This window comes from Durio zibethinus, chromosome 24, assembly GCF_047325235.1.
Source record: "Durio zibethinus cultivar Kanyao isolate XHJ-2024 chromosome 24, ASM4732523v1, whole genome shotgun sequence".
In the NCBI taxonomy this organism is placed as follows: domain Eukaryota; kingdom Viridiplantae; phylum Streptophyta; class Magnoliopsida; order Malvales; family Malvaceae; genus Durio; species Durio zibethinus.
Genome location: NC_143185.1, coordinates 1,243,424 through 1,268,963, shown reverse-complemented (window position 1 = coordinate 1,268,963; position 25,540 = coordinate 1,243,424). Strand labels below are relative to the sequence as shown.

General features: G+C 29.8%; 5 protein-coding genes across 6 annotated transcripts in view; 4 read left to right on the top strand and 1 right to left on the bottom strand.

Annotated features, from left to right (window-relative positions):
* Positions 1–25,540, bottom strand: part of LOC111316572 (prohibitin-3, mitochondrial-like) — a 98,704-nt gene that overhangs the window by 11,679 nt on the left and 61,485 nt on the right. The window lies entirely within an intron of this gene.
* On the top strand, positions 96–3,780 carry LOC149511791 (putative disease resistance protein RGA3). 2 transcript variants are annotated; one of them, XM_089753566.1, is made up of 3 exons: positions 96–312; positions 604–1,187; positions 2,120–2,542. In XM_089753566.1, the coding sequence occupies exons 1-2, from the start codon at positions 96–98 to the stop codon at positions 831–833; spliced, it is 447 nt and encodes a 148-aa protein (XP_089609692.1). In that variant the 3' UTR covers positions 834–1,187; positions 2,120–2,542. The 2 variants fall into 2 exon arrangements, with proteins under 2 accessions (XP_089609692.1, XP_089609691.1); XM_089753565.1 differs by having other exon boundaries at positions 131–1,187; positions 2,120–3,780.
* Positions 2,123–2,791, top strand: LOC149511792 (putative disease resistance protein RGA3). The gene is made up of 2 exons (XM_089754002.1): positions 2,123–2,203; positions 2,264–2,791. Exons 1-2 carry the CDS (start codon positions 2,123–2,125, stop codon positions 2,789–2,791), a joined length of 609 nt encoding a protein of 202 aa, XP_089610128.1.
* On the top strand, positions 7,285–10,454 carry LOC149511790 (putative disease resistance protein RGA3). The gene is made up of 6 exons (XM_089754001.1): positions 7,285–7,550; positions 7,634–7,941; positions 8,028–8,597; positions 8,656–8,925; positions 9,065–9,618; positions 10,329–10,454. The coding sequence occupies exons 1-6, from the start codon at positions 7,285–7,287 to the stop codon at positions 10,452–10,454; spliced, it is 2,094 nt and encodes a 697-aa protein (XP_089610127.1).
* LOC149511789 (putative disease resistance protein RGA1) lies at positions 14,272–17,056 on the top strand. The gene is made up of 2 exons (XM_089753663.1): positions 14,272–16,644; positions 16,787–17,056. Exon 1 carries the CDS (start codon positions 14,323–14,325, stop codon positions 16,636–16,638), a length of 2,316 nt encoding a protein of 771 aa, XP_089609789.1. The 5' UTR covers positions 14,272–14,322; the 3' UTR covers positions 16,639–16,644; positions 16,787–17,056.

Sequence of the window (25,540 nt, the reverse complement as noted above, 5' to 3'; positions counted from 1 at the left end):
TCATAACTTATGCTTAAATCCATAATACCATTAAATTGAGGAATTGGGGATGGAGGTGTTGATAGGATCACTCACCCACTACAACACATGTATTGATGCTCGTCAGTACATACATTTATTCCCCTACAATCTTCAAGTTTATGGAGGGTTGGATCGTGGTTTTAACTGGTTTTATGCCCTCAAGCTTCATCATTTGGTTTACAGCAGATTACCAATCAACAGTTAAACTAGGGCAGGCATTAGATTGTGGTGCTGGCCCTCTGTTCATTACCACCACTGAAGCAGCAACTTCTTGTCAAGTCTTTCCTTCGGGTATGAAGTAGACCTCTGGAGATGGTACGTTTGTTTTTAATTCAAGTGAAAAGCTTCCAAGGTTTCTTTGTCCTCTCCTTGTTTTCACTTTTATTTTTGGAACTTGATCAAAATTTCAAGTAGTGCTATGAATCTGTTTGGAGTAATTGGTATCTGGTAAAAATTTTTTGCTTTGTTTCACTTTCTGATTATAATTTGACTGTCAAGATTCATTTTACCTGTATTTAATAAATCTATTTGTCTTATCAAGGTCTTAAACATTTGAGGCATGTCATGGTTCTTGTATGGCAGGAGGTGAAGGCTACCCTTATTACCATGGGATGTTATGTCAGTCAAGCATGGGGGACTACACCAGATGGAACAATAGCGATGGAACTGCAGATGCAACTAAGGAAGCAATTAAGTTCGGGTGGCAAACCAAACAAGCATTTTGGTTAGAGGATGAGTACCAGGTTGTCTGGAGCGTTGACGAGGACACCCCTTTAGGAAATTATACTCTTTGCCTTGATGAGGGTATTTGAAGTCCTTAACTCACTCCATTTCCTATAATGGAATTGCAAAATTGTTTATCAGATACTACGAGACAAGCCTAGTGTTTGTTGGCAGGAATCGCTATTGAGCTTGTGCCTTTACAATGAGGCTGAGTGCATTGCTGTTGGCACTTGACACTGCAGATAAAACATTGTACACAGAAGATGATCTCCATTTTCTTACTTGCAGTGGCTTGGCATGGTTAAGAGAGAGAAATGGATAGGCATCCATACTTTGGATGATCTCCAATGTACAGATCAGGGTCTAGGCCAACTGAAATTTTGTTTTTGTTGGATCACAAAACTTCTAACCGTCAACTCAAGCAAATCCCAGCCCCAGTACAGGTAATCATGCATAAAGATTAACTGATGTTATGAGGTGGTATTATTGAAATTGACATCACAAACTTACATGTAAACGTTTTGTCTAGGATTTCTATGTCATCAACCTAGAATATTTTATAGATTCGTTATCATCTGATTCAGTCTTACGTTAGGAATATTAATATATATGTAGTAGTAGTAGTAAATGCCTTGCTAATTCTATACTTCCCCAATTAGTACTGTTTTAATAGATTTATGTTTTGTGAACCTCATTCGCCTGACCTTCTTATTCAGTAAGTAGTGGGTTGGTGGCTCCAATATCTTTTCTTTTGTCACTTCATTTCTTGAAAGCTAATCCATTTGGCAGTGTGACGGGACTTCCTCTCACTGTGTCATGAAGGTGTTTTATAACTAGATTCACAGTGTGGTGGATGGAACTCTAGCATGATGCCAAAGACTTTAAAAACAATATTGACCTTGACGATATTTTTTATTTTTCTTTCTTTTCATTTACCTCCCTATATTATGAGCATGGATTTCATAATTAATGCAAGTATGTGATCTTCAACTATAGTTATGTAATAAAAATAAATTATTCTAGGCATGGAAAGATTAAGTGGTAAAAATCGTAAGTTGAAAATATTGAATAAATGTCCATGTCCCTCACCGATACCTCCCGTGCGAACAACCTTGGTGGTGGTTGGGCCATGAGCTGTATATATGATGTTGCAACTTGCAAAAAGCATATCCTAAGGTTGTCAGTATATTCACCATTTTGTCTTTAAGTCATAACCGGCAAATACAAAGTTATGTGACAAGGAATTATTATTATTATTTTTTTATTGCTATAAAAAACCCTTGGGATATTTTCTTATTTTTTTATTTTCATAAGAAGTTTTAATTCCGGATCTCATCTCTGTTTAACCATTAACAACAACTCTTTTTCTTCTAAGAAAATGGCAGAAGCACTTGTTTCTGCAATTATAAAGCTGCTAGTAGAAGTTGTCGCTGAAAATGCCAGGCAAGAATTGAGACTGGTAACAGGTGTTGACAAAGAAGTCCAAAAGCTTCAAAGCAATTTTAAGGCCATCCAATAGGTGATAGAAGACGCAGAAGAAAAGCAAATAGTACAAAACAGTGTCAAGCGCTGGTTAGAAAGGCTCAAAGAAGTTTCTTATGATATGGAGGATGTGTTAGATATGTGGAACACTGCAATCCTCAAGATGAAAATAGATAGAGATGAAAGCGTTTATGTAAGAAAGAAGTTATTTTCTTTCCTTTCATGGTTTGGTTACTGTCGTCAAGTTGTTTGGTGTCATAAACTCGTTTCTAAAATAAATGAAATCAATAAAGAGTTAGATGTGATTGCCGAAGATAAAGATATGTATCAATTAGCAAGATCAAGTGAAATCAAACATCCCAGACGACTAAAAAACACATATTTTGTTGATGTTTCCAAATTACATGGTCGAGATGAGGTCAAAAATAAGATACTAGGCACGTTGTTGGGTGGGAATAATGACATTCAAACCACCTCCGTAGTAGGGATGGGAGGGATCGGAAAAACAACTCTTGCTCAATTGATCTTAATGATCATCAAGTTCGAGCACATTTCAACAATGTAATTTGGGTGTGTGTCTCGGACTTTTTTTATCAAAACAAAATTGCAAGAGCAATTTTAGGAGGCCTCGACCAAGATTCTGTTACCAACCTCCAAAATCCCATTCCCTTACAAATTGTTCTTGCGACAATTTGTGAAAAAATCAAAAGTACAAAATTCTTGCTTGTTTTAGATGATGTGTGGACAGACTATGGTGAAAGATTGGGAGCCACTAAAAGCTGCTTTTCAACAAGGCAAGTCAGGAAGTAGGATTTTAGTGACTACTCGTAAAGAATCAGTTGCAGCGGGGATGGGATCCTCTCAAGTGTTTCCTTTCAAAGAATTATCTGATGAAGTGTGCTGGTTAATACTTGGTCAATTGGCCTTTATGAGAAAGGGAAATAAGTTGCGTGAAAACTTGGAGACTATTGAAAGGGAAATAGCAAAGAAGTTTAAAGGTTTACCACTTGCTGCTAAGACTTTGGGAGGTTTGTTGCGGAAGAAAAATACTAGGAATGAGTGGCAAAATATGCTGAACAGTGAGATATGGAAATTAAAGGTTGCAAAGGAAGACATTTTCACACCTCTCTTGCTAAGTTATTACGATTTGCCCTCAGAAATAAGATCATGCTTATTTTATTGTGCAATCCTTCCCAAAGATTTTGATATTCACCAGATGAATTAATTAAGCATTGGATGGCCCATGGTTATCTAAACTCTTGCGAGAATTTAGGGACGGAAGAAGGAAAAGGTAGTGAATGCTTCAACTACTTAGCATCTCGTTCGTTTTTTCAAGATTTTGATGAAGATATGCATGGTAACATAATTGCATGTGAGATGCATGACATGGCAAATTACAGTCCAAGATATGACAAATGAAGAAATTGTGGCAGTGGAGGTTGACAGCAGTGAAATGTGAGGCTGGATTCATCTTCCAAAAAGACTCGTCATTTGAGGGTAGAGATTGCAAAAAATGGATCAATTTCCTGTGTCTATGAAAGGCATAAAGAAACTAAGGAGGTTGGTCAACAGTGTGATGTAACCGGTGAAGCCTTGCTGGCCTTATTCAAGGGAGCCAAAGGTCTAAGAGTAGTGGATTTTACGGAGGATTTGTCCGGTGGTGTAACAGTAAAAGAAATTCCAAACGAGATTGGGAAATTAATTCATTTGAGATACCTTAATTTGTGTCACAATAGGAATTTAGAAGAACTGCCTGAAGGAATGTCTGAATTGCAAAATTTGCAATACTTGAATCGCTATGGTTGTTAGTCTTAAGAAACTACCAGAAGGTATAGGGAAATTGATCAACCTGAGGTCTCTTCGTACTGATTATTGTCGGAGCTTAGAATACTACCCAAAAGGGATTGGGAGATTAGCTTCTCTCAGGGAATTAACCACAGTCATAGCGAGAGTAGATGACAATGACACCAAAGAATTCAGTGTTGGAGATCTGGAAAACTTGGACCTCCTTCGTGAATCTCTTCTGATAGAACCGGTGGGAAATGTGGTAGATGGCGAAGAGGCTAAGAGAGACAAACTTCACAGAAAGATATATCTAAACTATCTGGTTATAGACTACGAAGGGCGTGGACTGAGTCTTCGTGGGGAAGACCTTATTCAAGCTTTAAACCCGCCACCTCCTAGCTTGCACATGCGGTTTATATAGCTGCGGGTACTCTTTCTATTTATTACTCTCTCCGAATTACTTTTGTTCAAACTTTCTCTAAACAAATCACTTGATAGTTTAATTATAATTTTATCTTATGTTTTAAATTGCAAAATAAATAAAAGGCTAAAGCAAAGGAGCTGTTATCCATGGGAAGAAGAAAAGATGACAGGCTTCGTGTATATTAAAAAAAAAAAAGCCATTCAATTGTTTAAAACTCTGTAAAAACTTATTGTGTGTCTGTTGCTGTACTTGGTCCCTCCTTGCGTTATTGTTGTTTGTATGGATTTATTGTGAGATCTTTACCTTGCAATGCATTATTTTAATGTATGGACTAATTTATGTTTAACATTAGTGAGGTGCTAAAGTTATTTCTTCTTCTTCTTCTTCTTCGTTTATATCTCAGGGTATAGAACAAGCGTTTTGCATGCAGTATTTGAGTTTGAGATATGCATATTTTCGTATAAAAATTACGCTAATAATCAGCACTAACCTTTTCTTGATTGTTTAAATTCTGGTAACTAACATTAAAACCTACAATACTATGAGATGCTTGCTTAGCCAAAGCATCAGCATAAGATTAGAAATATTAAAGCAAGTGATTGAAGCAAATTCACAATCTGTGAAGCCTACTGCAGCAACCAAAGGGATAACTAAATCAGAAACAAAGGAAATCACAGCCCTTCAAAGGTATATGTTACACATTATGCCTTAAATGTGTTTTATATATTTATGATGCAACGAATTGTTCAATTAATTATGCATGAGAATATCTCTAAATCAATCCTAAATTAATAGCTATAATCAAGCTATATTAATACCTGGGATTATTGCAATTTATCTATTTAAAAGAAAGGGGTAAATTTCATTTGAGGGTTTTTTTTTTTTTATTGGTTTCACTTTATCTTTGAATTATGCTATTCGGATTCTTTGACTTTTAAAATGATTCCAATTTTGTCTTTCCTTCAAATAATTTTGTTAAACGTCCGTATATGTCGAAGCTTACATGGCATGCAACGTGGACATCCCTAAACATGCTGTATGGATATTTTCTCAATTATTAATGAAAGAATATTTAAAAAAAATACCATAATGAAGTATTTTTAAAAGATCAAGGATTTAAATGAAATAAGATAGAAGTTAAAAATGAAAGTTAAATTAGAATTGTAATACCTGAAAAAAAAAAGGAAATATTTTAAGTATTTTACAACTGAAGGGAGTTTTTAATAAAATTAAAAAGATAAAAGATTTAGTAGTAAATAATTCAATTTTTAATAGGGTTAACTTATAGTTAAGTTTTCGGTCCACAACTAATAAAAAGAAAATAAAAATTTATTTTTCTTTTATTTCTTATAAAAAACATATAAATCAAATGATTTTAAGTGAATGGTAAGAACAAAATTTATAAGAAAAGTTATCTTTCAAATGTGAGTAAATAATTTTTTTTTTAATTTTAAAAAAATAATGTTGATTGTTATCCATTAATGCATGATTTCATTTTAATTTACTATTATAAATAATAACATCTTATTCAAAAATAAAATTTCTTCTTCAATAATTAAAAACCCAGTCCCCATTTTCAACATTTAAAATTTAATCAATAATCATCATTAAATCTTAATAATACAAAGTAAACAAAATCCAGTAGTTTTCCCAAATAAATTATGAATATTAATGAAAAGCTTCATAATTTTTTTAGATTTTTCTCTAATATGCTTTAACTCCAAATAATAACAATTAACATAATATTTTTCATGCTCTTTAACGCTATTATAACCTTTGATTTCAGATCATCAATTTGATTTTTCATGCTTTCTAAACCTAAGAAAGATGAGGAAGAACTCTTGTTTTCTTTTTTATTTCACAATAGCTAAGTTTTGTGTCATAAAAGATCTCAATCATTTTTGCTTTAATAATTAATCTCTTAATTAAATTAATGGGCTTTGATAATAGTCTAGCTCAATTATCATTTAGGTCGAGGTATTACAATTGTATCTCAAGAAATGAATAAAATTACAAAGAAGATCAATTATCTTTTTAATATAAGATGATTCAATAATCTTAAAATAAGGAAGATTATTTTTAATTTATAAAATTAAACTTACATATCTTATTATTTATTTAAAATTACATTAATAATTTAAATGGTATAAATTTTAAGGATAAATAATTTTGATCAATAAATAAAATTATTTTATCTTAATCATTGCACACAAGATATGATTACATTATTTAATTTAATTATATATAATATCATTTTATCTTATTTTATCATAATCTTATACACCAAATACACCATAAAAATATACTTAACTAATAAATAAAGACTTATTCCTTTGTTATTAATTCTGGAACAAAAGTGTTTTATTTTCCTGTATTATTTTCTATGCATGAAAATGGGTCTATATCAATCCTAAACTAAGCTGAATTAACAATATTTAACATGTAAATCAATGATAGTATGAACATATAGTGATAATGTGAACAACTAATTTCATAAAAACTGTATACTTTATTTCTCGGATGACTGCAATTTATCTTTTACTAAAAAAAAAAAGAAGCCAGCTAATACTCCTTTACTGTTTGAAATAAACAAACATAATCCTCGTCATTCCCGGGATGAACAAAATAGAACACAAGTTGAACATCGGGTTCCGCTCCCGACTTGAAATCTCTCGCTCTCTCAATATCAAGTTGCAAGTGAGTGTTAGACGTAAATTAATTTGCCCATGCTCAGCTCTCATTGACCCGAGATTCTTCCACCACCTTTTACCTCTTTATAATACAGCTGAACTGGATGGTTTAATCCCCCCCATCAATTTTCTTTCACTAATCAATCAATTACTCTCAAAATGGCCGAAGCACTTGTTTCTTCCATCTTGGAGCAACTCACTGCTATCACCATTGAGAATGCGCGGCAAGAGCTGAAGTTGGTGACGGATGTTGAGAGAGAAGCTCAAAAGCTTGAAAGCAATTTTAGGGCCATCCAATGTCTGCTTGAAGATGCAGAGGAAGAGCAAATCTTACAGAACAGTGTCAGGCACTGGTTAGCAAGGCTCAAACAAGTTGCTTATGATATGGAGGATGTGCTAGACGAGTGGAAATCTGCGATCCTCAAGTTCAAAATAGATGGAGTTGAAAGCATTTATGTTAGAAAGAAGGTATGTCCTTTCCTTTCATGCTTTGCTTGTTGTCGTCAAGTTGTTGGCGTCATGAAATTGCTTCTAAAATAAAAGAAATCAATGAAGAGTTAGATGCGATTGCCAAAGAGAAAGACATGTTTCTGTTAGCAAGATCAAATGAAATCAAACAACCTAGACGACTTGAAAGCACATCTTTTGTTGATGTTTCCAATTTACATAGTCGAGATGAGGTCAAAAATACTATAGTAAGCACATTGTTGGGTGGGAATGGCATTCCAACCATCTCTGTTGTGGGGATGGGAAGGTTGGGAAAAACAACTCTTGCTCAATTGATCTTTAATGATGATGAAGTTCGATCACACTTCAGTAATGTAATTGGGTGTGTGTTTCGGACTTTTTTTATCCAAACAAAATTGCGGGAGCAATTTTAGAAGGTCTCGTCCAAAATTCAGTTATCAACCTCCAAAATCCTTCCTTGCAAAATGTTATGGGCAAAATTTGTGAAAAAATTGAAAGAGCAAAATTCTTGCTTGTTTTAGACGGTGTGTGGACAGACCGCGATGAAAATTGGGAACCACTAAAAGCTGCTTTTCAAAAAGGGATGCCTGGAAGTAGGATTTTAGTGACTACTCGTAAAGAATCGGTTGCAATGGGGATGGGATCCTCTCGAGTGTTTCCTTTGAAAGAATTATCCGACGAAGTGTGTTGGTTAATAATTAGTCAAGTGGCATTTGTTGGAAGGGATAATGAGTTGCGTGAAAACTTGGAGGATATTGGAAGGGAAATAGCAAAGAGGTGTAAAGGTTTACCACTTGCTGCTAAGACTTTGGGAGGTTTGTTGCGGGAGAAAAATACTAGGAATGAGTGGCAAAATATATTGAATAGTGAGATGTGGAAATTAAATGTTGCAAAAGAAAACATTTTCCCACCTCTGTTCTTAAGTTATTATGATTTGCCCTCACAAATAAGACCATGCTTATTGTCTCGTGCAATCTTTCCCAAAGATTTTGCTTTTGAACCAAGTGAATTAATTAAGCATTGGATGGCACATGGTTTATCTAAATTCTAACAAGAATTTAGGAATAGAAGATGAAATAGGTGGTGAATACTTCAACTACTTAGCATCTCGTTCTTTTTTTCAAGATTTTGATAAAGATAGCCATGGTAACATAATTGAATGTAAGATGCACGACATGGTACACGATTTTGTCCAATATTTGACAAATGAAGAAATTGTGGCAGTAGAGATTGACAGCAATGAAAATGTGGGGCTGGATTTATCTCCCAGAAAGACTCATCACCTGAGGGTAAAGATTGCAAAAAAGGATCAATTTCCTGTGTCTATTAAAGGTATAGAGAAACTAGGGAGCCTTGTAACTTGTTGGTCGACAGTGTGAAGTAACTGGTGAAGCCTTGCAAGCCTTCTTCAAGGGAGCAAAATGTCTAAGATTTTTGAATTTTTCCACGGGTAATAGGTATGATTGTGTAGAGGTAAAAGAACTTCCAAGTGAAATAGGGAAATTACTTCATTTGAGATACCTTTATTTGAGCCACACTTTGAATTTAAAAGAATTGCCTGAAGTAGTGTGTGAATTGCATGATTTAAAATACTTGAATGTCTCTTATTGTGTTTATCTTGAGAAACTACCAGAAGGTATAGGGAAATTGATCAACCTGAGGTCTCTTCGTACTGAGAATTGTTGGAGCCCACAATACTACCCAAAAGGGATTGGGAGATTAACTGTCCTTGGGGAATTAACCTTTGTCAAAGCCAGTTCAGGAAATGGTAATGATGCTGCTAAAGAATTCAGTGTGGGAGATCTGGAAAACTTGGACCTCCTTCGTGGATCTGTTGAGATGAAACTGGTGGGAAAAGCGATAGATGTGGTAGAGGCCAAGAGAGCCAAACTTCACAAAAAGATACACCTCAAGCAACTGGATTTATGGTTGGATGGGCATGAAACAACGATAGATCATCTTGATGATGTTCGTCAAGCCTTAAACCCACCTCCTAGCTTAGACGTACGGTTCATGGAAATGCCAGTAAGTACTCTTTCTGTCTTTTTCTCTGTCTAACTTTTCTGCAAATTACATTTTTTCAAACTTCTCTATACAAATCACTTCAAAGTATAATCATAAATTTGTTTTGTGTTTTATATTGATATTACAATGATAACCTTAATTTGACTTTGATCTTTCTGGGAAAGTTTTCGTTAAAAGGCTGAATCAGAGGAGCTATGACATATCCGTGGCAAGAAGAAAAGATGACGGCTTCTACCTCTTTTATGCTTGTATATTTAAAAATAATAATAATCCGCATGTGATTGTTTAAAACTGTCTAAGAACTTATCGTGTGTGTCTGCCGCTGTCTTTGGGCCCGGCTTAGAACCAGCATTTAAACTCTTGAGTGGCTAGGCCAGATCTAGAACACTTTAATGTTCCTGATTCAAATCAAGCTTTTAATGTTCTTTCAGACACCTTTAACTATTATACTAAAAGTTTGAGGACACTTTAATAATTAAATTATAATATAAGAAAGTGGTCATCAATTTTAATTATTGAATTAACAAATTTTTTGTTTTCATAATTTTTTATCAAACAAAGCTTAGCTCTAGAAAAATCACTTCTCACTCAATATTTGAGTTTAAGATATACATAATTTTCTGCAAAGCTTGGAGACTTGGATGGTTTAAGTTCCAAAACAAGTGGGAATTTTAATTTTTGAGATAGTCGAAGTAATTTAGAATTGTTAGGAGAATGGAAGTGACCAAGGAAACAAAATTAGAGAGTGGGTTATTAGGGAGTTTTCATGGAAGTTAAGTGAGTCCAATTGTACAAGTTCAATTCCAAAAGAAATTGCTTTACCTGGCCTCCCATAAGTCAAAACTAATATAAATGCTGCAAATTGAGTCACTATTAAACCCTGCGTAGGATGGTGTTGTTGTTGTTTTTTTTTTTTTTTTTTTTTTTTCAAAAAACATGTACTTTATATTTATTTATTTATATATTTTAATATATATAAATAATATATAATATATTATATATTATTTATATATATTTTTTGTGTTTTTTTCTCCTTCCTTAAGTTTACTTTTTACTTTTCTTTAATACTTTACTTTTTTTTTTGTTTTTATATTTTTATCTTTTTATTGGGCCCATTATTTTTGGAAGAGTTTTTTAGCGGATCACTTTTGTGTTTTTCTTCTATGAGTTTTTTTTTTTTTTTACTTTAAATATTTTTATATGTTTTGTTACAAAATCGATTTTAATTTTTTAGTGAGACCACTCCCTTCTAATGATGGAACCAACTTTTACGAGCTTTTTTATTTTTTTCCTTTTTATATTATATATATATATATTATGTTTTTATTTTAGTGAGATCCACGATTTTTTTTAAATCTATTTTTTACTTTATTTTTATTTTTATAATTCATAATTTTTTTAAACGTAGGATCTACTTTTTTTAAAAATATTTTTTGGATCTAAACCCTAAATTTCAAAAGGTAAAACCATGAACCCCAAATCATAAATTTTAAACTTGTTTTTATCTTTGTCTTTCTTAAATTTTCTTCTGGTTTCGTGTGTGTGTGTATTTTTTTTATTTAATATTTAACAAATTATTTTATTTTTTGTTTGGTCTCACTTGATACCATAGTTTTTCTTTTTATAAAAAACTTGATTAATTTTCTATATTTTAATTTTTTTAGATACATTTGATACCAATTGTTTGCCATTTTGTTTTTTTAGTTTTTTACTTTGTCTCATTTTTATTTTTTATGTATTTAATAAATGATTTTTTAGATTTAATTTTTTAAGTAACTCAATTTGATACCAAATGAAAATTTACGTGGCAAGTAATTTGATTCTTTTTTAACTTTTGCTTTTTAATTTTCTTCTATTTACAAATGTTCACTTTTTATTTAGTAAATATTATGGAATGTTTTGAATTTTCTAATATTGGATCCATTTCATATTATTATTAAAAAAAGTATTTTTTTAGATTTTTTCTTTTTATAATTTCATAATTCTTTAAAATTGATATTAATCAATGTGTCAAGTATATCGTAATTTTATTTTTTTTCTTTTTTTCTTTTTTGTTAAATTTTTTTAAAAAAATCAGTACTAATGTTATGTACTAACTCAACATTTTCTTCTTTTTTTTTTATATTTTAAACTTTTCATCATTTTTTCCTTCTTTTGTTTTTCTCTTCCTTTTTTATATTCAATAAATATTTTTTGTATTTTTATTTTCATTATGAATATGGCTAATTTTATATTATTAATATATTTTTGTACATTTTTTTTGTAATTAGATGATTTGGCTAAAAAAATAGTAATGAAGGTTTCAGTATAGCTTCTAGATTTTACTTTTTTTTAGTTTCATGGTATAAAAATTTTTTTTTAATCAATAATATCAAATTGATTTTGAAAAAATGATATAGAATCAAAAAAATATTAAATATGAAAGAGAAAAATAGGAAGAAGAAAGTAAATTTAAACAATATAAATCTATCTATGATAAATTTTGCAAAAAAAAAAAAAAAGCATTGCAATAGTCTATAGTCTGAACACTGTAACTTTACAAATTACAACTTTAATTTTTCATTTAATTCTGAATTTACTTTTCATAACTTATGCTTAAATCCATAATACCATTAAACTGAGGAATTGGGGTGTAGGTGTTAATAGGATCACTCAGCCACTGCAACAGATCTATTGGTGCTCATCAAGGCATACATTTATTCCCCCACTATCCTTAAATTAATGGAGGGCTAGATTGAAAATGTTAATCTTATTCATATCTAATGAAAAATTCGATTGTTATCTTAATGAGAATGAGATGAGAATGTGTATTATATTATAAATATGAAAATAAATAAAATTCTAAATTTTTATTATATACAAGAATGAGAATGGATGATATAACATCCCCTATAACCATGCCTTACATATATATATTTAATAAATAATTTTTTATTAAATAATATAAATTATTATTTTAGATTAATTAAAATTAATACATTTTTATTAAAAATATATATTAGTGTATATTTATAAAAAAATTATCTAAATATATAAGATAAAAATAAAAAACTAAAAAAATATGTTTTTATTTTTATTATTTTTAAAAAACCTATGAGTATGAATAATACCATATCTATTAAATATATACAAAAATAATAATAATGATAGATTTAAAATACTCATTAACTATAAAAACGATAATAAATATAATATAGCATTTTAAAAATAAAAATGAAAAATATTCCACTCCTCCCATACTTTACGCAATGGCAGCCCCAGCCTTGATCGAGTCAATTATATTTGTAGTTGCTTTCATAGTCTTTATGAAAGGCTTCATCATTTGGTTTACAGCAGGTTACCAGTCGACAGTCAACATTTATAGAAGTGGTCCCCCGTTTTACTTGCTACCCAATCCCAACGTCGCCAGTATAATATAATAATTCGAGAAACGATTATGAAGAATATTCTGCCCTCCCTGTACTTTACGCATTGACAACCATAGGCTGGATTCAGTCAATTATGTTTGCGGTTGCTTTCATAGTCGATATGAAATGCTTCAGCATTTGGTTTACCGCAATTACCGGTCAACAATCAACAATTCTAGAAATGGTCCCCCGTTTTACTGGCTAACCAATCCCAACGTCACCAATATAATATAATAATTCGACAAATGACTATGAAGAATGTTCTACCTTTCCCGTACTATACGCACTGACAACTCTAGGATGGATTGAGTCAATTATATTTGCAGTTGCTTTCATAGTTTTTATGAAAAGCCTCATTATTTGGTTTACAGGAGGTTACCAGTCAACAATCAACAATTATAGAAATGGTCCCCCGTTTTACTTGCTACCCAATCCCAACGTCACCAATATAATATAATAAATAATTCGACAAATGACTATGAAGAATGTTCTATCCTTCCCGTACTTTACGCATTGTCAACCTAGGCTAGATTGAGTCAATTATATTTGCAGTTGCTTTCATAGTCGATATGAAATGCCTAAGAAACAAGATACAAGTCAGCACTCTGAAGCCCACCCCCGAGAGGAAAATGGAAGATTAATGTTGATGGTTCTGTTCGTGGAAAACCGGGACCAGCAGGAATTGGTGGAGTGCTTCGCGATAGTGAAGGAAAGATTAAACTTCTCTTTTCCAAAAATATTGGATTCATGGATTCGAATCTTGTTGTTCTAATGGCTGCGGTAGAGGCACTCACGATTGTGGTGGAAGCAAAATGTCAATCCTCTGCCAGACCTCATTATTGAAAGTGACTCCAAAGTTGTTATCTCATGGGTGAATCACATTAGCGAAAACCCATGAAAGTTCAGTAATGTCATCAACAGCCTCTTGTCATTTACAAGCTGTTATACAAAATATTCGTTTGTTGATGTATCTAGAGAAGCTAATCACTTAGCGGACTATCTAGCCAAGTAAGGAGTGGATAGATCCACTGGCTTGATTGCATGGTTGTAATTTTGCATGCCTCTTTTTCTTAATAAAATCTAATCTTTCAAGAAAAAAAAAAAGTCGATGTGAAATGCTTCATCACTTGGTTTACAGCAGGTTACCAGTCAACAGTCTACAATTATAGAAGTGGTCCCCCGTTTTATTTGCTACCCAATCCCAACGTCACCAATATAATTTCCCTCAAATTCCAGATCTCATCTCCCTTTAATTTCCCCTTTAACCATTACCAACACCTCTTTTTCTTCTAAGAAAATGGCAGAAGCAGTTGTTTCTGCAATTATAGAGAATCTAGTAGAAGTTATTGCTGAAAATGCTAGGCAAGAATTAAGGCTGGTAACAGATGTTGAGAAGGAAGCAGAAAAGCTTGAAAGCAATTTTAAGGCCATCCAATGGGTGCTTCAAGATGCAGAGGAAAAACAAATCTTTCAAAACAGTGTCAGGCACTGGTTAGAAAGGCTCAAAGAAGTTGCTTATGATATGGAGGATGTGTTAGATGAGTGGAACACTGCAATCCTCAAGTTGGAAATGGATGGAGTTGAAAGCATTTATGTTAGAAAGAAGGTATGTCCTTTCCTTTCATGCTTTGCTTCTTCTAGTCGTCAAGTTGTTAGGCGTCATGACATTGCTACTAAAATAAAAAAAATCAATGAAGAGTTAGATGTGATTGCCAAAGAGAAAGATATGTATCACTTAGAAAGATCAAGTGAAATCAAACAACCTAGACGCCTAGAAAGCACATCTTTTGTTGATGTTTCCAATTTACTTGGTCGAGATGTGGTAAAAAATAAGATGCTAAGCTCGTTGTTGGGTGGTAATAAGGACATTCAAACCATCTCTATAGTAGGGATGGGAGGGATCGGAAAAACTGCTCTTGCTCAATTGATCTTTAATGACCAAGAAGTTCGAGCACACTTCAACAAAGTAATTTGGGTGTGTGTCTCGGACTTTTTTGATCGAAACAAAATTGCGAGAGCAATTTTAGGAGGCCTCGATCAAGAGTCACTTTCCAACCTCCAAAATACAAGTCCCTTACAAGATGTTCTGACGGAAATTTGTGAAAATATCAAAAGTGCAAAATTCTTTCTTGTTTTAGATGATGTGTGGACAGACCGTGATGAAGATTGGGAGCCACTAAAAGCTGCTTTTCAGCAAGGCATGTCTGGAAGTAGGATTTTAGTGACTACTCGTAAAGAATCAGTTGCAAGGGGGATGGGGTGCTCTCAAGTGTTTCCTTTGAATGAATTATCTGATGAAGTATGCTGGTTAATACTTAGTCAATCGGCCTTTATAGGAAAGGGAAATGAGTTGCGTGAAAACTTGGAGGATATTGGAAGGGAAATAGCCAAGAAATGTAAAGGTTTACCACTTGCTGCTAAGACTTTGGGAGGTTTGTTGCGGGAGAAAAATACTAGGAATGAGTGGCAAATTATACTGAATAGTGAGATATGGAAATTAAATGTTGCACAAGAATACATTTTTAGACCTCTCTTGCTAAGTTATTATGATTTGCCCTCACAAATAAAACCATGTTTATTGTATTGTGCAATCTTTCCCAAAGATTTTGTTTTTGAGCCAACTGAATTAATTAAACATTGGATGGCACATGGTTATCTAAATTCTAAAGAAAATTTAGGGATGGAAGAAGAACAAGGTGATGAATACTTCAACTACTTAGCATCTCGTTCTTTTTTCCAAGATTTTGATAAAGATGGGCATGGTAACAAAGTTGAATGTAAGATGCACGACATGGTACATGATTTTGTCCAATATTTGACAAATGAAGAAATTGTGTCAGTCAGCAGTGAAAATGTGGGGCGGGATTTATCTTCCAAAAGGACTCATCATTTGAGGGTAAACATTGCAAAAGAGGATCAATTTCCTGGGTCTATAAAAGGCATAGAGAAACTAAGGAGCCTTTTAGCTGTTGGTCAACAGTGTGGAGTAACTGGTGAAGCCTTACAAGCCTTCTTCAAGGGAGCGAAATGTCTCAGATTATTGGATTTTTCGAAGGATTTGTCCGGTGGTGTGTCAGTAAAAGAAATTCCAAATGAAATAGGGAAATTAATTCATTTGAGATACCTTAATTTGAGTGGCAGTAAGACTTTAAAAGAATTGCCCGAAGTAGTGTGTGAATTGCATAATTTGCAACACTTGAATCTCATTTTTTGTGTTGGTCTTGAGAAACTACCAGAAGGTATAGGGAAATTGATCAACCTGAGGTCTCTTCATACTAATTCTTGTTGGAGCCTACAATACTACCCGAAAGGGATTGGGAGATTAACTTCTCTAAGACAATTAAACCCTGTCAAAGCGAGATTAGATGGCAGTGACGCCAAAGAATTCAGTGTTGGAGATCTGGAAAACTTGGACCTCCTTCGTGGATTTATGTGGATAAAACCGGTGGGAAATGTGGTAGATGTGGAAGAGGCTAAGAGAGCCAAGCTTCACAAAAAGATGCATCTCAACTGTCTGATTATAGACTGCAAAGGGTGTGGACCGAGTGCTTGTGGGGAAGACTTTATTCAAGCCTTAAACCCACCTCCTAGCTTACAAATACGGTTCATATAGCTGCCGGTACTCTTTCTGTCTATTACTCGCTCCAAATTACTTTTGTTCAAACTTTCTCTAAACAAATCACTTGATAGTATAATTATAACTTTATCTTGTGTTTTAAATTGATAGTACAAAGTATAACCTTTGACTTTTATATTTCTAGGGAAAATAAATAAAAGGCTGAAGCAGAGGAGCTGTTCTCCATGGGAAGAAGAAGAGATGATAGGCTTCTACCTCTTTTGTGCTTGTGTATATTAAAAAAAAAAAAAAATCAGTATTATGTGATTGTTTAAAACTCTGTAAAAACCTATTGTGTGTCTGTTGCTGTCCTTTGGTCCCTCCTTGTGTTATTGTTGTTTGTATGGATTTATTGTGAGATCTTTAACTTGCAATGCATTATTTTAATGTATGGACTAATTTATGTTTTATATTAGTGATGTGATAAAAGTTATTTCTTCTTCTTCTTCTTATATACATTATTTTTGGTACAAGCGTGATGCATGTACGTATAATTCTTTAAAAATTTATTTGAATAACCAATTTTTTTATAACTATAAGAATAATAAATACTGACAATTTAATTTTTTTTTTGATATAACATAAGTAAAATTTGATAACTTTTAATAATAATAAATATTAACAATGTAATTTGTATTTAAAAAGAAAGGGGTGAATTTCATTTAAGATCTCTAACTTTTTATTTTGATTTCATTTTAATTGTCAACCTTAGAAAATTTTCAGTTGAGTTCTTAATTTTTAAAATGGTTTCTTTTTTGTCATTCCTTTAAATAATTTAGTTAATTTTGACAAATGTCCATATATATATATATATATATGTTGCAGCTTACAATCCTACCTCTTTTCTTCTCAGCTTTGTTTTTTTTTTTTTTTTTGCTCAAACTTTGCTTTGAAGAAATCACTTTAAATTAAGCTAAAAAATCTAGTTTGGGTTTGAAATTTCATGCAAGGATGATCTCAGTCTTCTAAGGAACATCAACAAAAACGTGAATCAAACAAGCTGTGTTGTCCGTAGCAAAGAAGACATGATTGTTTGTGGCTTTTACCTGTTCATACTTGTAATAATGTAGTAAAACCTATTGTTTGTGTTAGCTGATTGCTGTCATTGGAAATCTGTATTGGTGTGATTTGTTTGTCTTAGATGATTGCTGCCTTTGGAAATCAGTATTGGTAATGATTTATTGTATGCTTGTCTTTTGGATGAACTTAATGTGTATGATGTTTAACTTGATCATCCTGATTTAACATTATAGTTTTGCTACTATATTTTATTGTGTGGACTAATTTACGTCTAAGATTATTGAGGAACTAATTTAAATCAGCTTGAGGCATTTTAGAGAAGATTCCCAATAACCTCTATAGGCTAATGCTCTGATGAACATTGAGGTTGTATAGTCGAAGAACATCAAGTAATCAAAGTTATAATTATAATTAAATGAGTAGATGAGAAAAAAATATATAAATGAGCCCATCTCTCTGGACTGTATTATAATCATCTTCATGACTTCGTCACATATAAGAACATAAAAAAATCTACGTAGCAACTCTCAAATTCCTTCAGGCAGCTTTAGACCAATAGAACATCAAGCAAATCAAGTCTCCAATTATTTTTTATACTAATAAACAAAGACTTGTGTCTTTATTATTTCCAAGTTGAGGAAAATGTAACTCCTTTTGTTTTTTCTGCTAATGAAGAAAGATTTATTCCTTGGTATGCAGGCACAAAAGTGTTTTATATTCCTTTATTATTTTTTATTGTACATGAAAATGTCTCTATATTAAATCCTAAACTAATGACTATAATTAAGCTGAATTAACATCTAAATCAATGATAGTATGAACATTTTATGATCAAGTCCACAGCTAACTTCATAAAAAAAAAAATCCCAATTGATTTTAAATGTGCTTGCTCACATATGATAACAATAAAAAAAATTCCTTGTCGTGACCAAAATTGCCCATTTTTTCTGATAATAATCTGATTTTTTTTATTCAATATATATATATATAACTCTTACTTTAATATAAGGAGATCTTTCCTCTTATAGATATAATCCTACTCATAATTGATAAAGTGTAATTGGAATACTTTTGAGTTGTGTGGGTATTTTTATTATTACATCGTTTAACGGGCTTTAGCCTTCTAGACTTTTGGACATAAATATTAATTTTTTTGGTTCAATATAGTTTTGAATCTTTTGTACCTATAAAATAGTTTTTTATTTTTTTTTTCTGGATTCAATGTGTTGTTTTTTAATTTTAGATTTTATTTTTAAATATTTTTTAATAAATATTCATCCAATTAGTTCAATCAATTTATATTTTTAGAATGAGGTGAAAATTTTTTGAATCTTTTGATGAGAGAAAAAAAAACAACCTACAAAAGAAAAGAGAAGGGAAAGAAAAATTTTCAATAAATATTATATTTGTAAAATTTTTTAATTTAAAATATTTTTTAAAATTTTACTAAATTCAAATGTTTATTGATTTTGTCATGTCATGAGATTAAGATATTATACAGTTATATTATTTTAAAGTAAAATTTTAAAATAATACGAAACTTTTTTTCTTAATCATTATAAAATTTTTTAATAATTGATAATAAATCTTTATATATTCAAATATAAATCAATAAAAATACAAAACTGATTCATAAGATCTTATTGACCAACATTATCTTCAACGACTATGTAATCTTTTTTATTTTAATCTTCTAACTTCTTACAAGACTAAGGAAACTTATCACTTACTCAACTGTAAAGAAAAAGTAAAAAAAAAAAAAACAAACCACAGCTTAACAAGTATAAACTTACACATTGTACTGGTCAAGTATCATTTTCATACATATTATATAAATTATTTAAAATATTCATCAAATCATAATGTCAAAATATTTTAAAAATCATTATAATGTCAAATATTTTGTAGATCATAAATTAATATCAAAATAGGTCAATTTCTAAATTATTGTAAAATATATTGTCATTCAAATATCATAATCAAACCAAATTATTAATCAATCTTTAGAAATCATCATAAATCATCTTCATATACAAATCATAGATCAATCTTTAGAAATCATCATATCATAACCATCATTATCATTAGTTTATTGTTAGCTATGATCACTACTATAACTTGTGACATTAACATATCGATAATTTCATTCTTATAATCATTATTAACTATTATAACCTATTAACCAGGGTCTTACGCTAACTATTATAATCTATTAGCAGGGCCATATGATCATGGCTATACTAATTACTATAACTCATTAGCCAAAGCTATAGAACTAGTTCTAGTACTATAACTTATGCTTAAATCCATAATACCATTAAACAAAGAATCGGGGGTGTAGCCATTACAAAAGATTAAGTTTTTAGTGGTTTTTTTTTTTTTACATTTAGTCTCATTTATAAATGTCACTAAAGAATCAGTGGCATTTATCAAAAATGCCACTAAGAGTGTTGCCTATCTTGCATTGAAAAAAATAGCAACATTTTAATTATAAAATGCCACTAAATTTAGAAACGTTTATAGTAAAAAAATGTCACTAAATTTAGCAGCATTTATAATAGAAAAAGTCACTACATTTTGACATTTAAAGGTATTTTTAGATACAAATGCCACTAAATTAAAAAAATTATTTTTTAAAATTTTTTTAATATTGATTAATATAATTAAATAAAAAATATTAAAAGAAAAAAAAACGAACTTAAATTCATAAATTGAATATTATAAATACATAATTTTTTCTTATATGGATGGAACACAAAGTTTGATACATGTAATAACATTCAAATTATTTTAGTACATTAACTAAAAATTTAAAATGTATGAAATTGATGATTGCATAGATTTGAAATACTACCATTTGATGAAAGATTTTTTTCACCATGCTCACTACCATTTTCTGTTGTTAATGGTTTTCATGTACAGCGAATCTTTTTAAGTAAGATTAAGTCATTTTATCAAACACCATGATTTGAAAAAACAAACAAAACAAATGCTAAGATGAGATGAAAAAAAAAAACATAATAGACTATTTCATAATGGTTTCTTAAGGATATCTTGAATGAATCAACAAATTCATGTTAACAAGTAACAATTTTTTAGTAATTTAAAAAAATTTTGTTGAAAAGAAAAACTAAACCTAAAATTTCATTCGTATTTGTAACTAAATTCAACATTCAATTTTTATTCTATTTTGAATTTTTCTCACCAACCAAACAAAATCAAACTCAGAACTATAATAACAAAATAAATTAGTAAAAAAAAAAAAGCCAAATACTAAAAATTATCAATGTTGAAATTGAGCTTACCAATGAAACTTGAATGGCAACAGCAACGCAACAAATCAGACAGGAAGTTTAGGGATTTGACACAACAAATTAGATAAAGAGTTTGGGGATTTGACTTAAAATGTAAGAAAGTTAACTTGAAATTTGCAAAAACAAAATGAAAGAAAATGAAAATTGACCATAAAATGACTGAAACTTAGGCAAAAAATAAGGAAAAAGTGATCCAAAATGAGTAAAAATAAAATAAATGAGTAAAGGAAAGAAAAGCAAAAAGAGGGTTTCACAAGTTTGAAATTTAAAAAAATTTTAACAGTTAGAAAGTATGATTATTGAAGTTATTTTTGGCTAAAAACACCTTCAATAATTCCTCGCAATTTGTTTTAGAATTATTCAAGGTATTTCTGGCCAAAAACGCCTTTAATAATCTCCTTCAATATTTTTTTTAAGATTATTCAAGTTATTTTTGACCAAAAAATATCTTGAATAATCTCTTACAAAAATTGAATATGGTTATTCAAGGCATTTTTGATCAAAAATACCTTGAATAATCTTATTCTATTTTTTTATTATTTAAAGCATTTTGGCCAAAAACGCTTTCAATAATTCCTTTCAATTTTTTTGGAGATTATTCAATGCATTTTTGGCCAAAAATACCTTGAATAATCTCTTATAAAAAATTGAATGGGGTAACTCAAGGCTTTTCTAGCCAAAATGCCTAGAATAATCTCTTTTATTTTTTTTAAGATTATTCAAAGCGTTTTCTGCAAAAAAGAAAAAAAAAAAAAAACGCATTCAATAATCCTTTTTTTTTTTTAAGGATTATTCAAGGTATTCTTTGACAAAAATGCCTTGAATATTCCCTCACAAAAAATTGAATGGGGTTATTCAAGATATTTTTGGTCAAAAACACCTTAAATAATCCCTTTTTGATTTTTTTTTAGATTATTTAAGGCATTTTTGGCTAAAACACGTTCAATAATCCTCTCCAAATTTTTTTAAAGATTATTAAGGCATTTCTAGCAAAAAATGCCTTGAATAATCTCTTTCCATTCTTTTATTATTGAAGGTAATTTTTTGTAGAAAATGCTTTAAATAATCTTCTCATAAAAAATGAAGATGATTATTGAAGATATTTTTTACTAAAATCGCATTTAATAATTCTCCTAAAAAATTAAAACAAATTATTAAAGGCATTTTTAGTCAAAAATGCCTTTAATAGATTTTCTTGTCAATAAATTTGTCAAAAATGGAGTAGTGTTATTGGTTGGAGCATACGGGTGTTAATTATAAAATTGTAGGTTTGATCCATTCCTTCAGCATTTGTTAACTATAAGGCATTTTTAACTAAAAAATACCCTGAATAATCTGTTAACATAATTGAATGGAGTTATTCAAGGTGTTTCTAGCCAAAAAATACCTTGAATAATCCTTTGAAAAATAAAAAAAATGTTGAAAAAAGGAATTGAATCTACGACCTTATAGTTAACAACCATAAGCTTTAATTGACAATGCTACTCCATTTTTTGTAGATTTATTGACAATGATATTTATTAAAGGCATTTTTGGTAAAAAACACCTTCAATAATCTTTTTCAATTTTTTAGAGAAATTATTGATGGTATTTCTGACAGAAAATGCCTTTAATAATCACCTTCATTTTTTATGACGTTTTTGACTAGAAAATGCCATGAATAATCTGTTAAAAAAATTGAATGGAGTTATTAAAGGTGTTTCTAGCAAAAAAATACCTTGAATAATCTTTTGAAAAACTAAAAAAATGTTGAAGAGAGGAATCGAATCTACTACCTTATAGTTAACAACCGTATGCTTTAATTGACAATGGTATTCCATTTTTGGTAGATTTATTGACAAGGATAAAAATGCTTTCAATAATCTTTTTCAATTTTTTAAGAGAATTATTGAAGGCATTTATGACAGAAAATGCTTTTAATAATTCCCCATCCATTTTTTATGAAGGAATTATTGAAGGCATTTTAGTAGATAAATGCTATTAATTTTTGTCTTTAGTGGCGTTTATAATTAAAACTCCGCTATTTGAATATTTAGTGACATTTTAATAAAAAAAACACTTTAAGTTTTATAAAAACACGAAAGCTAGCGATATTTTAATGAAACGCTGCTACAAAATTGCCACTAATTTGTCATTTTCTTGTAGTGAAGTGTTGATAGGATCACTCAGCCACTATAACAGATCTATTGGTGCTTATCAGGATATACATTTATTCCCTCACTATCCTCAAGTTTATGGAGGGTTGGATTAAAGATATCAATTTTATTCATATTTAATAAGGAATTATATTTTTTATCCTAATGAAAATAGAAATAGACATAGTTATTATATTATGGATATGACGATTGATATAATTTTAAATTTTTATTAGATACGAGGATAAGAATGGATAATATGGCACTATCTCTATCGATACCTTATATATTTATATATTTCATAAATAAATTTTTTTATTAAATAATATAAATTATTATTTTAAATTAATTAAAATTTAATTTCAATTTATCTTTAAATTATTCTATTCGGATCCTCTAACTTTTAAAATGATTAAAATTATTTTGTCTTTCCTTCAAATAATTTTGTTAATTTTGACAAACGTCTATACTTGTCATTGCTTACTTGGCATGCCATGTAAACATTCCACATCAATAAGCATGCTATAAGGATATTTTCTCAATTATTTATAAAAAAATATGAAAAAAAAAATACCATAATGAAATAACTTTAAAAGACAAAGGATTTAAATGAAGCTAGTTAGGAATTAAGAATGAAAGTTAAAGTAGAATAGAAGACTTGAGTTAAACTGAAACTTAAGCAGCAAATCACTCAATTTTTTTAGTATCATAATAATTTTATAAATATTTAAAAATCAAAATTTAATAAAAAATATAAAAATTTAACAAAGTAAACCTCTGGTGGGTTATCCTAAACAAATTGGATTATGTGACGACCTTTTCGACAATTCAAAACTATTTAAAAATATTTTTTTAACACATAAAATAATTTTTTTTAATATAACAAATGCCTAAAATTGAATATAAATATGAAATTATGAATTAAAGCATAAAAATCAGTAGTAATACAATGTTTTTATAAATATTTAATTTTTAACATTCAATAATAATAATTTTTTATAAATTTGAATCTAATTTAATAGTTCTTTAATAATATTAATAATTTGAATTAATACAGTAAAAATATATTAAAATAAGTAAAAAGAATTCATTAAAAATAACATAACTAAAATTCATTTAATTTATAACTAAATAAATCCAATATTGACAAAAAAATTTTTTTTAAATAATTTAAAACAAAATTTTTTTAATTCTGAAATTTTAGCATTCTATAAGAATTTTGCATACTTTAAACCACAAAATCTCAAATATCCTTCAGTTCCTATTGACAAAAAAAGCCATGAATTTAAAGTGAGGACGTAATACTATAACTTAAAATTTTGTTTCGGCAAAAATGATTTCCAGAGACCTAAGTTTTGAAGGCAACAATTTAATAAATTATCATAAATAGCTCAACTTTTTTTTTGAGTTTTAGATTTATGAAGCTTACTTTGGGGTTTTAATTCTCTTAGCCTAAATATCATTTGAACAAACCAATTATTTCATTACAAAGTTCACATTTTTTACTATAAAAGACAACTAAAATTTGACCAAATCAGTCACCAAAGTAGGGAGTTCTTACAATTCAAAGTTGAGTGTTTGTAATTGTCAAAACTAAAAAATAAAAAACTTTGAACATTAAATTCTCTCAAATTATTCAATTAAATGAAGTGCCACACATATCATTGAAATGTCTTAAAGAGAACTTTCCAATGATACCAAAAATTTCGTCGGATTGTCACCAAAAAGTTGTCAAAATTTTTTTTAAAGATGAAAAATGTATAAAATATAAGTTAGGATTTATAAAAAATTATAGAAAATATAAAAATTTTAAGAGTTTTGAGTAAAATCTTACTTTATTCATTGATTTTAGGATTGATTTACCTTTTCTCTTTCTCTTTCTTCTTCTCAAGGGTTAGTTTCTGTTAAATCCCCAATTTATCTTTCTGACAAAAATAAATATAGTAAATAAAACCACTATATAACAAAAGGTATTTTAATAAAATAATTTTATTGTCAATTAAAATTCTATTGAGTCAAGTTTTAATTATGGTAAAACATGGGTTGGAGATAAAATTTTAAGAAATATATTTTTTTTAAAAATCATAAATCATATAATATAATTCAAATCATATGCTAATTTTGTGGATATTACATGTAAAAATGATAAAAATTTTGTTAATCTAATAGTTAAGTTATAAAGTAGAAAAGGGTTATAAATTTTAAATATTGGATTAACAAATTTTCCATTTCATTGTTTTCTATCATTCTTACCAAGCAATACCTAGATCTAGAACAAGCACTTCTCACTCAGTATTTGAATTTGAGATATACATATTTTCCTATAAAGCCTGGAGAATAATATGGTTTGAGTTCCCAGTAGGAATTTTAAATTTTTGGATAGTCAAAGTAATTTAAAATTGTTAGGAGTATGGAAGTGAACAAAGAAAC